General features: G+C 44.2%; 1 protein-coding gene across 5 annotated transcripts in view; it reads right to left on the bottom strand.

Annotated features, from left to right (window-relative positions):
• Window positions 1-14,154, bottom strand: part of PHF8 (PHD finger protein 8) — a 105,862-nt gene that overhangs the window by 76,224 nt on the left and 15,484 nt on the right. For all 5 annotated transcript variants that reach the window (XM_007991786.3, XM_007991791.3, XM_007991788.3 and 2 more), the window contains exons 3-6: window positions 6,156-6,241; window positions 5,661-5,769; window positions 1,233-1,393; window positions 184-325 (exon numbers count right to left, since the gene is read on the bottom strand). In XM_007991786.3, coding sequence (XP_007989977.1) covers window positions 184-325; window positions 1,233-1,393; window positions 5,661-5,769; window positions 6,156-6,241 — 498 coding nt within the window. The remainder of the gene's footprint in view (window positions 1-183; window positions 326-1,232; window positions 1,394-5,660; window positions 5,770-6,155; window positions 6,242-14,154) is intronic.

Below are 14,154 nucleotides of genomic sequence, written 5' to 3'. Positions count from 1 at the left end.
GGACAACTGCTTGAACCCAGGAGGCGGAGGTTGCAGTGAGCCAAGATCGTGTACTGCACTCCAGCCTGGGTGACAGAGCAAGACTCCGTCTCAAAAAGAAAGAGAGAAGAACACGAATGTACACTAGATATATCACACAAGTTTTAGGCACTTTGTCAGGTTTGCTATTCCTGCACCTCTTACCTGGTATCAGAGAATTCCAAACTAATGACATTGAGGACTTTCTCCCTCTTGCCGCTGTAATAATATTTCACAAAATCACCAAGCTTCATCTTGCAGTCAGCCTGGCGGGTCACATCAATCACATCAATCTCTTTGTCAGAACCTGGAGTAAAGAGATAGGTTCTGTACCAAGTAGTCTCAGGGACTGTGGAAGACTCTCTTGTCCCCTCATCAGTCCCTAGAATAGCCTTACACTCAAAGCTTCTCTCCACCGACACTGTATGTATATGTGTGTGTTTGTTTGGGGGGCAGGGGTAGGAACACATCACACTTTCCTTAGATCTATGTGCCCTGCTAGGGCAATGGAACTACCTGACACACAGCCTCACACATAGTAGTCCACCTGCCTGGGCCTTGCTTCTCCATTTCTTCTCATCCTCTCCACAGAATCTCATGCCCAGATAACAAGTGGCATGTGAGAGACACAGTCAAAAGCTTTCTCATTTCAACAGAAGACAATGATCCCTAGAACTTCCCAGGTAAAAAACGGAGTTCAACCTAGGGTTGTATAGACTATTAAAAGGAGAAGGAGCTGGGCGTGGTGGCTCATGCCTGTAATCCCAGCACTTTGGGAGGCCGAGGCGGAAGGATCGCTTGAGCCCAGTAGTTGGAGATCAGCCTGGGCAACATAGCGTGACGTCATCTCTACAAAAAATAAAACTAGCTAGGCATGGTGGTGCATCCCTGTAGTCTCAACTACTCGGGAGATTGAGGTGTGAGGATCCCTAGAGCCCAGGAGGAGGTGGAGGCTGCAGTGAGTTAATCACACCACTGGACTCCAGCCTGGGCAACAGGGCAAGACCCTGTCTCTGATAAACGAATGAGTGAATGAAAGAAGAAGAGACTAGGATGTTGGCTCTCTCTGCCGAAGAATGACTTTGGACAAGGCATTTCACCTCAGATTCCCAAGATGTTTAGAGAGGAAATGCAAAAACAGATTTGAGGGGAAGGGACACAGATCTTGACAGGAATGAACAATGTTACAATTAAAAGGGTCTGTAGTGTCTTACCAACATAGTGTTCAACATCCCTCACAGTGAATGATGGCGAGGGCAGCGTCATGCCCAACCCATCCTTCTTCAGGACCAGGATGGGCACACTGAAGCTATTTTCTTCCAGGAATTCCACAGTCAGTTGATTTCCAGTGGGCTTCAGAATCACTTCATCTGAGCTGAGGGCCACAGAAGAGAAAGCTTGAGCCTGAGGCACTGCCCACTAAAGGCCTTATTGGAGGCTGCCACTCACCCAAGAGGTGGGGTTTTTATGAGGGGACTTAATGTAAGCTGGTAACTAATGGCAAAAACCTCATCTGCTAGGGAAGAAATGATCTGTCCAAGGCTAGAGACCAGGTCACTGGCAGAGGTGGGGAGTATTCTGCCAACATGGTGCTCTTCTCTGGGTGACAAGAAGAAATCAGTCAAAAGCCTGGCCAGAAAGAAAAGACACATCTGACGAGTTTGGCAGATTTGTTCTAACCAAGAGCAGCATTACCCAATTTAAAACACTATCAAAGAGAAAAGACTGATTAAAACAAAACAGCAACATTTTTACATCAACCTTCTCAACATGCATATACAACAACTTTCTCAACATGCGTACTTAATGAGTTTCAGCCTGGGCATCATTTCTAAACCTGTCTCCACAAAAAAAATTCAAAATTAACAGGACATGGTGGTGCAGGCCTACAGTCCTACATACTTGGGAGGCTGAGGCAGGAAGATCACTTGAACCCTAGGAGTTGGAGGCTACAGTGAGCTTTGATCATGCCGCTGCACTCCAGTCTGGGTGACAGAGTCCCTGTTTCTTTCTTTTTTTAAAAAAAAAAAAAAAAAGAAAAGTAAATAGTTTTCTTTAAATCATGGTGGAGAAAAGATTTATATTTGACAACTCTGACAACTTGTGCTGGGACAAGTATATTAAACTCAATGTCTATCTCATTTTTTTTTGGGGGGGGGGACAGTGTTTCACTCTTGTTACCTAGGCTGGAGTGCAATGGCACAGTCTCGGCTCACCACAACCTCTGCCTCCCAGGTTTAAGCGATTCTCCTACCTCAGCCTCCCGAGTAGCTGGGATTACAGGCATGCGCCACCACGCCCAGCAAATTTTCTATTTTTAGTAGATACGGGATTTCTACATGTTGGTCAGGCTGGTCTTGAACTCCCAACTTCAGGTGATCTGCCCACCTCAGCCTCCCAAAGTGCTGGAATTACAGGCGTGAGCCACTGTGCCCGGCCTGCCTATCTCATTCTTTACATAATCCTAGATGGTCCAAAGATTAAATTCCAAAAAATAAAGCTTTAAGAGCAGAAAAACCTGGGAAAAACCCAGTAGTCATTAAAAATAGTAATAAATAAATTTAACCATATAGAAATTAAAATATTCTGCAAGAAAGCTGTTATAAATCAGTAATAGTAACACAACAGAATGCCTGTCAACACAAGCTAGCAGTTCACAGAGAAAACAATCAAGCTGGTTTATAAATGTATGAAATCTAAGCCTGAGTGCAGTGGCTCACAACTGTAATCCCAGCACTTTGGGAGGCCAAGGAAGGCAGATTGTTTGAGCCCAGGAGTTGGAGACCAGCCTGGGCAACATGGCAAAACCCCGTCTCTACAAAAAAAAAAAAAAAAAATTAGCTGGGTGTGGTGGCACACACCTGTAGTCCCAGCTACCCAGGAAGCGCAGGTGGGAGGATGGATTAAGCTAGGGAGATCGAGGCTGCAGAGAGTGGTGATTGCACCACTGGACTCCAGCCTGTCTCAAAAAAAAAAAAAAAAAAAAAAAAAAACTACTTATTTCCTTCATAATTAAAGAAATACAAGTGTGGGCTGAGTGCAGTAACTCATACCTGTAATCCCAACACTTTGGGAGGCTGAGGTGGGCAGATCATTTGAGGTCAGGAGTTTGAGACCAGCCTGGCCAACATGGTAAAACTCCGTCTCTACTAAAAATACAAAAATTAGCTGGGCATGGTGGTGCGTGCCTGTAATCCCAGCTACTTGGGAGGCTGAGGCAGAAGAATTGCTTGAACCCAGGAAGCGGAGGGTGCAGTGAGCTGAGATTGCACCACTGCACTCCAGCCTAGGCAACAGAGCAAGACACTGCCTCAAGAAAAAAAAAAAAAAGAAAAGAGAAAAAGCACAAGTGGAAACAGTAGGATTTCACGATTTATCAGAAAGGCAATAAAAATTGATAATAAACAATATTGGTGGCCGGGCGTGGTGGCTCATGCCTGTAATCCCAGCACTTTGGGAGGCCAAGGCAGGTAGATCACCTGAAGTCAGGAGTTCAAAACCAGCCTGGCCAACATGGTAAAAAAACCAGCTCTACTAAAAATACAAAAATTAGCCGGGCGTGGTGGCAGGTGCCTGTAATCCCAGCTACTCGGGGGACCAAGGCAGGAGAATCGCCTGAACCTGGGAGGCGGAGGTTGCAGTGAGCCGAGATCACACCATCGCACTCCAGCCTGGGAGACAAGAGCAAGACTTCATTTCAAAAAAAAATAAAATAAAACAAACAAACAATATTGGCTAGGATATAGGAAAATCGGCACCCTCCACACATTATATCTGTGGGAATGTAGAATGGTATAGCCACTATGGATGTAATTGGCAACGTATGCAAAAACTTAAGTGCAAAGATATTCATTACAGTATTTCTTTGTAATAGCAAAATACTGGAAGCAACTTAAATGTCCATCAGTAGAGGACCTGCTAAATAAATGTTACACCATGCAATGTAATATTAAACAGCCATGAAAAAGAACATCTGTATGTGCTATTATGGATTGATCTCAAATATACATAAGTTTTTTTAAAAAAAGCAAGACACAGGGCCGGGCGCGGTGGCTCACGCCTGTAATCCCAGCACTTTGGGAGGCTAAGGTGGGCGGATCACGAGGTCAGGAGATCGAGACCATCCTGGTCAACATGGTGAAACCCCACCTCTATTAAAAATACAAAAAAAAAATTAGCCGGGCATGATGACGGGCGCCTGTAGTCCCAGCTACTCGGGAGGCTGAGGCAGGAGAATGGCGTGAACCCGGGAGGCGGAGCTTGCTGGGAGCCAAGATCGCGCCACTGCACACCAGCCTGGGTGACAGAGCGAGACTCCGTCTCAAAAAAAAAAAAAAGCAAGATACAGAACAATATATAGTGTTTCCACTTGTGTCAAAAAAAGGAATTAAAAAAATCTATGTTTGTATATGCAAAAACCATTTCTGAAAGAATCTACAAATAACAGGTTGACTTTGGAGAAGGAACCTGAGGAGTCTGGGGTAGAGAGGAGAGTTTCTGCCTTTAAATAAACAAATAAAATAAGAAATATTAAGTTGAAGAAACACTTATTCCAAGTAACACTTCGGTTACAGAAAACATGAAAACAAGTAAAAAAAAAAAAAACAGATCCTGATAAGGCTGCGGAGCAAAGGGAATACTTACACCATGTTAGTGGGAATGTAAATTAGTTCAGCCACTATGGAAAGCAGTTTGGAGATTTCTCAAAGAACTTAAAAGAGAACTACCATTCCACCCAGCAATCGCATTACTGGGTATATACCCAAAGGAAAATAAACCATTCTACTAAAAAGATGCATGCACTGATATGTCTGCAGCACTATTCACAATAGTAAAACATGGAATCAAACTAGGTGCCCATCAACAGTAGAATGGATAAAGAAAAGTGTGGTACATATATACTATGGAATACTACACAGCCATAAAACAGAATGAAATATACTTTTCAGTAACATGGATGCAGCTGGAGATCATTATCCTAAGCCAATTAATGCAGGAACAGAAAATCAAATACTGCTTGTTCTTACTTTTAAGTAGGAGCTAAACATTGGGTACCCATAGATAAAGATGGGAACAATAGATACTGGGGACCACTCTAGTCGGGAGGGAGGTAGCAGGGAAGGGGCTAAAAAATTAGCTACTGGGTACTATGTTCACTGCTTGGGTGATGGGGCCATTTGCACCCCAAACCTCAGCACATGCAGTATACCCACTTAAACAAACCTGCACAAGTACTTCCTCAATCTAAAATCAAAGTTGAAATTATTTTTTAAAAACCTGAACATGGTCTACTGAATTAAAAAACCAAGCAAAAGAGACTGCTTTGTTCCTTTTTTTAACTCATTATTTTTGCTTATTTCATGTAATTTACTTTTAACAAGGCCAGTTTAATTTTAAAAAGATAAAACCTCTTTTCGATTATAAAAGAGATATATGACCAATAATTTTTTTATATTAAAAGAGTTTCTTCTACCGAAAGTTTTCCAGAAATTGACCAAACCAGAGGAATTTGCAGAGCCCTGAAGATACTCACAAATCGGGGAGGCTCCTAATGGGACAGTCACTGGGAAAGCTAGGAAGAGGTGAGTTCCAGCCTCCCAGAGCCCTGGCATTCACCAGCCTTTGGAGGTAGGGTTCCTCACCTGTCAAAAGTCCTACTCCGGAGCTCTCTGATGAACGTAGGGCTCCCGGTCTTCACTGGTTTCCCCTTGTGTGTATCATGCCCCTTTGAAGATCCGCGGCGTTTTTTCACTAAGCCAGAAAAAGATGAGAGATTGTGAGTCAGAACGGTCATGAGCTATGATACCAAGAACAAAGGCCTCAGTAGATTCTTCTCTTCCAATCTAACCACCCCTTGGAGCATTTGTAGTCAATGAGGTCCTCACAGATTCAGGAAAGTTTCTGGTGAAGATGGGTACTTTCTCTGGATAAGCCTTAGGAAGAGAGGGAGGTGAAGTTATTAACTTCTGCCCTCTCAGTGAGATAGCTGCTGGCCTGTGGAGCCTGCACAGGCTTCTGCTATTTCCTGAGGAAGAAGAATCAGAAGTGCTCAGGCAAAAGCAATCACTCTCCCAAATTTCCTTTCCTTTGTCTCTCCTCTGGATTGTCTTCTCTAGGAAACCCTAAGATCTACTTACTAATGGAGGGCCCATGCAAGACTTCACAGTTGGGGCAGTGGTAGAGGTCAATGTCAGCAGCCTTCTCCTCTTCAACACCAACACAACTGAAAAAGAGAAAAACAGTCAAGGTTTATGGAAATTTTATTTTTTATGAGGTCTAGAACAGTGCTGTCCAGTAGAAAAGCTATTAAGTACATGTGGCTATTTATGTTTAAATCCATTAAAATTAAGTAAAATTTAAAATTTCAAGTGCTCAGCAGCCACATGTGGTTAGGGGTTACTGTATTAGACAGTGGTGTGATCATGGCTCACTGCAACCTCTGCCTCCTGGATTCAAGTGATTCTCCTGCGTCAGCCTCCCAATTAGCTGGGATTATAGGCATGTGCCACCATGCCTGGCTAATTTTTGTATTTTTAATAGAGACCAGGTTTCACCACATTGGCCAGGCTGGTCTCAAACTCCTGAGTTCAAGTGATCCACCCACCTCTGCCTCCGAAAGTAATAGGATTATAGGTGTGAGCCACCACGCCCAGTCTTATAACCTAATTTTTAAACTTGAGATACTTTATTAAACGAAAAAGACTAAAAAAAAAAAAATTCTAGTCAACAGTAGTTCTGAATGAAAAATTACAGATAATCCTTTTTATCTTATCTGTGCTTCTAATTTCCTACAACAAACATCTGTTGCTTATTTCACATTTTAAAGCCTTAAAAAGATTTACTTAATTTTGAAAATTTGACTTTGCATGTATATGAGGTGGTAATCTCACAAGATTCAACCTTCCCTTACTAGGGAAGGCACCAGCAGCCCCCCAAATAAATTCTTGCTAAAAGTAAACACCTAGGCCAGTCACAGTGGCTCATACCTGTAATCCCAGAACTTTGGGAGGCTGAGGCAGGAGGATCACTTGAGCCCATGAGCTCAAGACCAGCCTGGGCAACAAATTGAGACCCCCAACTCTACCAAACAAACAAAAAAATTTAGCTAAGCATGGAGGCTGAGCTGGATCACTTGAACCCAGGAGATTGAGGCTGCAGTGAGCCATGATTGTGCTACTGCACTTCAGCCTGTGTGACAGGACGAGACCCTGTCTCCAAAAAAAAAAAAAAAAAAGAAGACCCAAGTCCTAAAATCTTTGGTTTGCCACACACAGCAGAGAACATTAAGGCAGAGTTCAAGTTGTATCAGCCAAGATCATGCTCATAAATGGACTTCCTGGGATTAGGACTCTACCATCTTCCCAACTAATAATCTTATGCCTATAAACCAGCACCTTATCAATAAACCAGGGATATCACCATCAACTTTGTAGGGTTTTTAAGGATTCAATAAGATAATGTATATAAAGTGCAAAGCATGGCCAGTCGCGGTAGCTCACACCTGTAATCCCAGTACTTTGGGCGGCCAAAGTAGGAGGATTGCTTGAGGCCGGGAGTTCAAGACCAGCCTGGGCAACATAGGGTAACCCCATCTCTATAAAAATAACACTAATGTGTGCAGCACAGTGAGCATAAAGTCTGATACACAGTAAGTATCTGGTTTCACAGTAAGTGCTAGAAGTCCAGTCTGGACCTCACCTTTCACCTGCCTAAACCTTCTTCAAAGATATTCCCCAGACCTTGTAGCATTAACTCACTTCCCTGGACTGCATGCTTTCTATCTCATACCCCCGTTCCCTCTGGACAGTACTGAAGAAGGAAGCCTCTTCACCTCTATCTCTCCTAAACTTTCACCCCATGTGGCTATGTGCTTTCTCTACTCTAAACACCCGCTGCTCGTCCCCTTTCCCAACTTGGTAAACAAACTGCTGAACATTGGCACTCCCTTCAACAAACACTCCTTCACCTTCCAGGCTTAACTGAATGCAGTTTCTCCTATGGGAAAGTCATTTTCTCTACACCACTGCCACTCACAAAGTGTGATCCACAGACTAATGCTGGCCTGTGAACTATTTACTACAGGTCTGTGATAAGTACAGAAAGTAAGAGTAAGCATCACTATTATGCAAAAGATTTTACAGCAATGTAACAGAATAATTTTATATCCGTTCAATCTAATAATAAAATTTTGGGCTTGTCTTTTATATGTTTTTTGGTTCATACCATATATATATATATATATATATATTTTTTTTTTTTTTTTGAGACAGAGTCTTGCTCTGTCGCCCAGGCTGGAGTGCAGTGGCGCGATCTCAGCTCGCTGCAAGCTCCACCTCCCGGGTCCACGCCATTCTCCTGCCGCAGCCTCCCGAGTAGCTGGGACTACAGGCGCCCACCACCACGCCCGGCTAATTTTTTGTATTTTTAGTAGAGACGGGGTTTCACTGTGTTAGCCAGAATGGTCTCGATCTCCTGACCTCGTGATCTGCCCACCTTGGCCTCCCAAAGTGCTGAGATTACAGGCATGAGCCACCGTGCCCGGCCAGTTCATACCATATTTTCTAGTAATTCTTTTTTTTTTTACATTATAAAAGGATTGGCCCATTATAGATTGGAAATTTTAAAAGTGCCTTGGTTCTTTGCCACATAACTCAGGACTGGGTTGTGGCGAGCCATCCCTCTCACTCCCTGGTGAGACTTCCAGATCATCTCTCCTCTACCCTTGTGTAAGAGCTCCCACTGCTCTGATTTCCATACCATCCAGCCATACCACTTCCCACTCCTCTTCATTACTGCCATATACCCATCTCCCCAACATACCCCTTCAGTTGCTGAAGAACCTGCTCAGATTCTTCTCCAACCCAAGTCCTGCCAACATCCTACATGAAATCAGTATCCATGTGGAGATACAACATTCCAGGCACTTAGTTTCTTGATCTTCTCATCTTCAGAGACTGCTACCTTCTACTCCCATTTCAGGTACCAACTCTCATGACCATCCCCCAGACCCTGTCAACACCAGCAACTGCTGTACCTCTGGAGTATGAAACTCATACATCACCCTCTCTGACCACAAGTCTATCTATTCAGCTGTCATTCACTATATCCTGTTCTTTGCCCTCAAAACTCACCTATTCACACACTCTTGACTTTACCCTCCTTCCTTATCTCGTTGAGATTCCAGCATTCCTCACTTCAATCATTCTCTTACAGATATTCTCACTTGCCCCACTGCCTTTCATCCCCACATGCAAACCCTAACCCTGGCTCAGTACAACTACCTAACTCTAGACCACTAGATGTGGCCAGAGAAAAGTCACCCATTGGATTGGTGCCATCATAAATTCACTGTCCAAAATATTTGGATTGGTTGGGCGAGGTGGCTCACGCCCGTAATCCCAGCATTTTGGGAGGCTGAGGCAGGTGGATCAACTGAGGTCAGGAGTTCGAGACCAGCCTGGCCAACGTGATGAATCCCCATCTCTACTTAAAATACAAAAATTAGCTGGGAATGGCGGTGGGCGCCTGTAATTCCAGCTACTCAGGAGGCTGAGGCAGAACAGCTTGAACCCAGGAGGCAGAGGTTGCAGTAAGCTGAGATCGTGCCACTGCACTCTAGCCTGGGCGACAGAGCAAGATTCTGTCTCAAAAAAAAAAAAAAAAAGTCTGGATCATGCTGCCTGACGATCCTTCTGTAATTCCCCACTCAACTCTCTCTCATTATCTACTGTGGCTATTTCAAATCTCTTACCCCACTACCTGCCTCTTCTTTTTTTTTTTTTTGAGGCAGAGTCTTGCTCTGTCACCCAGGCTGGAGTGCAGTGGCCAGATTTCGGCTCACTGCAAGCTCTGCCTCCCGGGTTCACGCCATTCTCCTGCCTCAGCCTCCCGAGTAGCTGGGACTACAGGCGCCCGCCACCTCACCCGGCTAGTTTTTTGTATTTTTTAGTAGAGACAGGGTTTCACCGTGTTAGCCAGGATGGTCTCGATCTCCTGACCTCGTGATCCGCCCATCTCGGCCTCCCAAAGTGCTGGGATTACAGGCTTGAGCCACCGCGCCCGGCCTTACCTGCCTCTTCTCTCTCAGCAAATTACCTTGCTTCCTACTACTTCTGGTTTTTGTTTTTGGTTGTTGTTGTTGTTATTTTAAGCATTCTTTGCTTTCATTCTTTGAGTTCCTTAATGTTTTTATTTTACTTTGTTTTTTTTAGAGTCAGGGTCTCACTGGGTTGCACAGGCTGGAGAGCAGTGGTGCCAGTCATAGTTCACTGCAGCCTTGAACTCCTGGGCTCAAGTGATCCTCTTGCCCCAGCCTCCCAAGTAGCTAGGACAAGCACACACCACCATGCCCAGCTAATTTGTGTCTGTGTGTGTGTTTTGTAGAAAAGGGGTGTCTTGCTTTGTTGCCCAGAATGGTCTCAAACTTCTGGCCTCAAGTGATCCTCCTACCTCAGCCTCCCAATGTGTTGAGATTACAGGTGTGAGCCATCATGCCAGCCACTTCCTACTTCTACACTTGATCTTAGCCAAAAGACCGAGAGGCGATGCACTTCCTACTTCTTACAGAAAATTAAGTAATCAGAGGTGAACTACCTTAACTTCTCATCACCAAATCTACTTCCTTCTACACCCATCCTTTTTTTCCTGTCGTAACAACAGTACTATCTTTCCTTCCTTCTAAAGCCAAGTTTTCCATCTGGGTCACATGTTTTCTTACCTTCTCAATCAATTATTCCTTCTTTCTGCAGTATCTTCAATCTCTCTCTCTCTTTCTCTTCACAATAGCATTTAAACAAGTCTATTCATGTTTACAAATTCAAAAACCAAGACCTACCCACCCTCCATCCTCCCTCCCTCCTGTCTGCCCCTTCACAGCCAAACATCATCTTTCTTTAAACCTATGCAGCTTAAAAACAAAGTAAATAAATCTATGCAGCTTGATAATGATCCCTTTTTTGAGTAAGTAACGGTTGTACATGGTGCAAAACTCAGAGTACAGAAGTATATGGAGTAAAAAGTCTCCCTCCCACCCTTAGCTGCCCAGTAGTATCAAGAGGTGTTCTATCAAAGCCAAATCAATACTTTCTTAGGGTTGCTATGTGCACTTTGTGACTCATCCCCTGCTACAGTCTGATCTTAGTCCCCACCTTCTTTAAAATAGATCTCACTGATGTCCTGACCTCTTTGTTGATATAAGCAATAAGTACTTCTCCGCTTTATCTCCCTTAACTTCTTAGCACCATTTTCGCACTGCCAACCCTGTACTCTCTCCACCTGACAAGCTTTCTACCCTTTACTTCTATAATGCCCCATTTGGCTGGTGCCCTTCCTTCAGCAGACATTTAATGAGCATCCGCCAGGCTCTGTCTGGTCTAGGTGCTGGTGAGACGAAGACAAAAAACAAAGCATACAAAAATCCCTGCCCTCACAGAGCTGATGTTCTAGTGGGGAGGAAGACAAGAAACAAGATAAATCAATGCAACTGGTGAAACACATTGTATGTTAGATAATGAGAAGACCTAGGTAGAAAAAAAAAAAAAAGGAAGGGGAATATAGAGGAATATATATATGTGAATATATAACACTATACACCACACACATACACACACAATCGGGGCGGGGGGGGGAAGAATGGCAGTGAGGGTGAAATATTAGATAGGGAAGACAGGTAAAGACTGACAAAATGGCTTTTGAATAAAGACCCAAAGGGAGTTAGGGAGCAAGCCCCTCATGTGGCTATGAAGGAAGAGCATCCCAATAAGAACAGCGAGTACAAAAGCCCTGTGGTGGGAGTGTCCCTAGACTACAAAGGTAGCAGAGAAGAGGTGAGTGTTCTAGAGTAGAGAGCTAGGAGGACAGTACTAAGTCAGTAAGGCAATAGACTCACGTAGTAGGGTATTGTAAGCCACTGTAATGCACTCTAGCTTTTCCTGGGTAGCCACAAGAACTGGGGAGTCACAGCCACTATGAGTTAGGGATGTGATGTGATTTTAATTATGTCTTTGGCTGTTCCTTTTTTGCAATGAATTCTTTTTCTCCTGCCCAGTCCTTAAATGTTGAAGTTTCTTAGGTCCTCTTACCTGGGCACTCTTTTCTCCTCACTTTTCCTCACTGTTCTCACTCCCGGGGCTCCATGTGCCCTCTATGCACTCATAACTCCAAGCCAGATCTTCCTGCTGGATTTTAGACCCTTCCCTCCAAATGCCTCCTGGAGGAGACATTTCTACTGGATAGTCACTTACGTACTTCAAATTCAACATGTCCAAACTCAGTTTTTCCCTCTGTCTGTCCCCTAAACATGCTCCCTTCTCTTAGGTTTCCCACTTCAGCAAATGGCTCCATAACCTCACCAGGCATTCAAGCCAGAAACCTGGCAGCCATCACTGATTCACCTCTAGCCCTCTCCCTCCACTATACCCTGAAGTAGGCATTCTAGCATCAAGTTAAGAACACTGACTTTAGGTCAACTCTCTGGGTTTGCATCCTGGCTGTGCCACTTACTAGCTGTGGGATCTTGGACAAGTTACTTAACCTCTCTGTGCCTCAGTTTCCTCACTGTAAGATGGGGATAAAAACTGTACCTACTTCATAAGGTTGTTATCAAAAGCTAATGAACTAATATTTAGAAAGTGTTTAGAACATTGCCTGGCCCATAGTAAGTGCTCTGTATGTTTGCTGTTGTTATCCAAGTTATCAGCACGTCCTATCAACTCTCTTTATTAGCTATCAATTGTGCCAATTTGTCATCCTTACTGCCCCTGCGCTAGTTAAGGCCACTATTATCTCTAACTCGGTTATTGTCCTGCCCTCCTAACTGGACTCCTGGCCCCTATTCTGTCCCCACCCAATCGGCCCTCCACACTACAGCTAAAGTGAACATTTAAAAACACAAATTTGATCCTATCAACCCATGCTTAAAATGCCTCACAGGGTCCCTATTTTTCCTAGGGTAAAGTATAAACTTACCATGGCCCAAAAGGCCTTGCCTCTCTAGCTGAGCTCACCTCTTTCCCCTCACATACAGCATACGCTAGGAGAGACATTCCTACTACATAGCCCACTTACAATCTGTGGGGCCTAATGGAAATGAAAGTGGGAGCTCCCTTTTCAAAAAATAGAAAAGCTTTTTCCTTTCTTCCATGGTCTCTCTTAACTTACCATGCAGTTTTAATATGCTATTTACTGTCATGCTCCCTCGGGTATAGCGATAACTCAAGGGGCGAGTACAGGCCCACACAAGTACCCTGGGGCCCTGCCCGGTGACTTAGTACACAGGGTACATGCACCCAACCGACTCTGTCCACACCTGCACCTGGGCCCAGCGCCCCAGGCAGCTAGCCAAGAACCTGTTCGAGGAGGTAGAAAGGCAGGAGGTAGAACCACATATGAGCCAAGACTCTTAAGTCCCCATCGCACGCTCCACTGTTCCATCACATACAAATCACAAAATCAAAGGAAAAATTATTAAGAATTTCAAGACAACCACCACAGAACATTAAACCTCAGGCATGGGGCACCATGTGACTATAGCAATTGCACACCTATGAAGCCAGCCCTGCTCTAAAAAGCCAGCAGACTCTCAATGCCATACTCTGTCTATAGCTCTAGCCTCTGGGTTTCATCACATGTATCTCCTTCTACCTGAAACATTCCTGCTCTTCCTCTTCCCTGCTGCTGTGGCACACACCCCCCCCCCCAACACTATCCCTATTTCAGCCTTTACCACAAGGCCTTGGAACTGCTCACTTACCTGCTGTCTGTCCCCACTACATTTGCCAGATAGTGTATCTTGTTTACCAAAAGTCCTCACCTTTCCCATCTCTCAGTCTTGCCTTACTTTATTATTCAACAAACATTCAAAGTGCTAGACAACTCCTCATATCAGGGAGGCAGACATGAAAAATCGGGCTTCTGGCTACACTGTCTCAACAGTTACCACCTGGGACCAAGGGTGGTAAATGCTGATTTGCTCTGAGTAGCTTCCTTAGTCAAGAGGATAATTATTATAGCACCAGGTCTTGTGATTAAGATGAGTTATCCCCATCGTATACTGCAAAGCCAAGCACACGGTAAGCAGTCAGTATTTGTTAAGTAAATGAGTGCATAAATTCAACAAATATTGATTGAGCACAGACA

The sequence above is a fragment of the Chlorocebus sabaeus genome, chromosome X (assembly GCF_047675955.1).
Source record: "Chlorocebus sabaeus isolate Y175 chromosome X, mChlSab1.0.hap1, whole genome shotgun sequence".
Lineage (NCBI taxonomy): Eukaryota > Metazoa > Chordata > Mammalia > Primates > Cercopithecidae > Chlorocebus > Chlorocebus sabaeus.
This window is presented reverse-complemented; position numbering and strand designations above follow the sequence as displayed.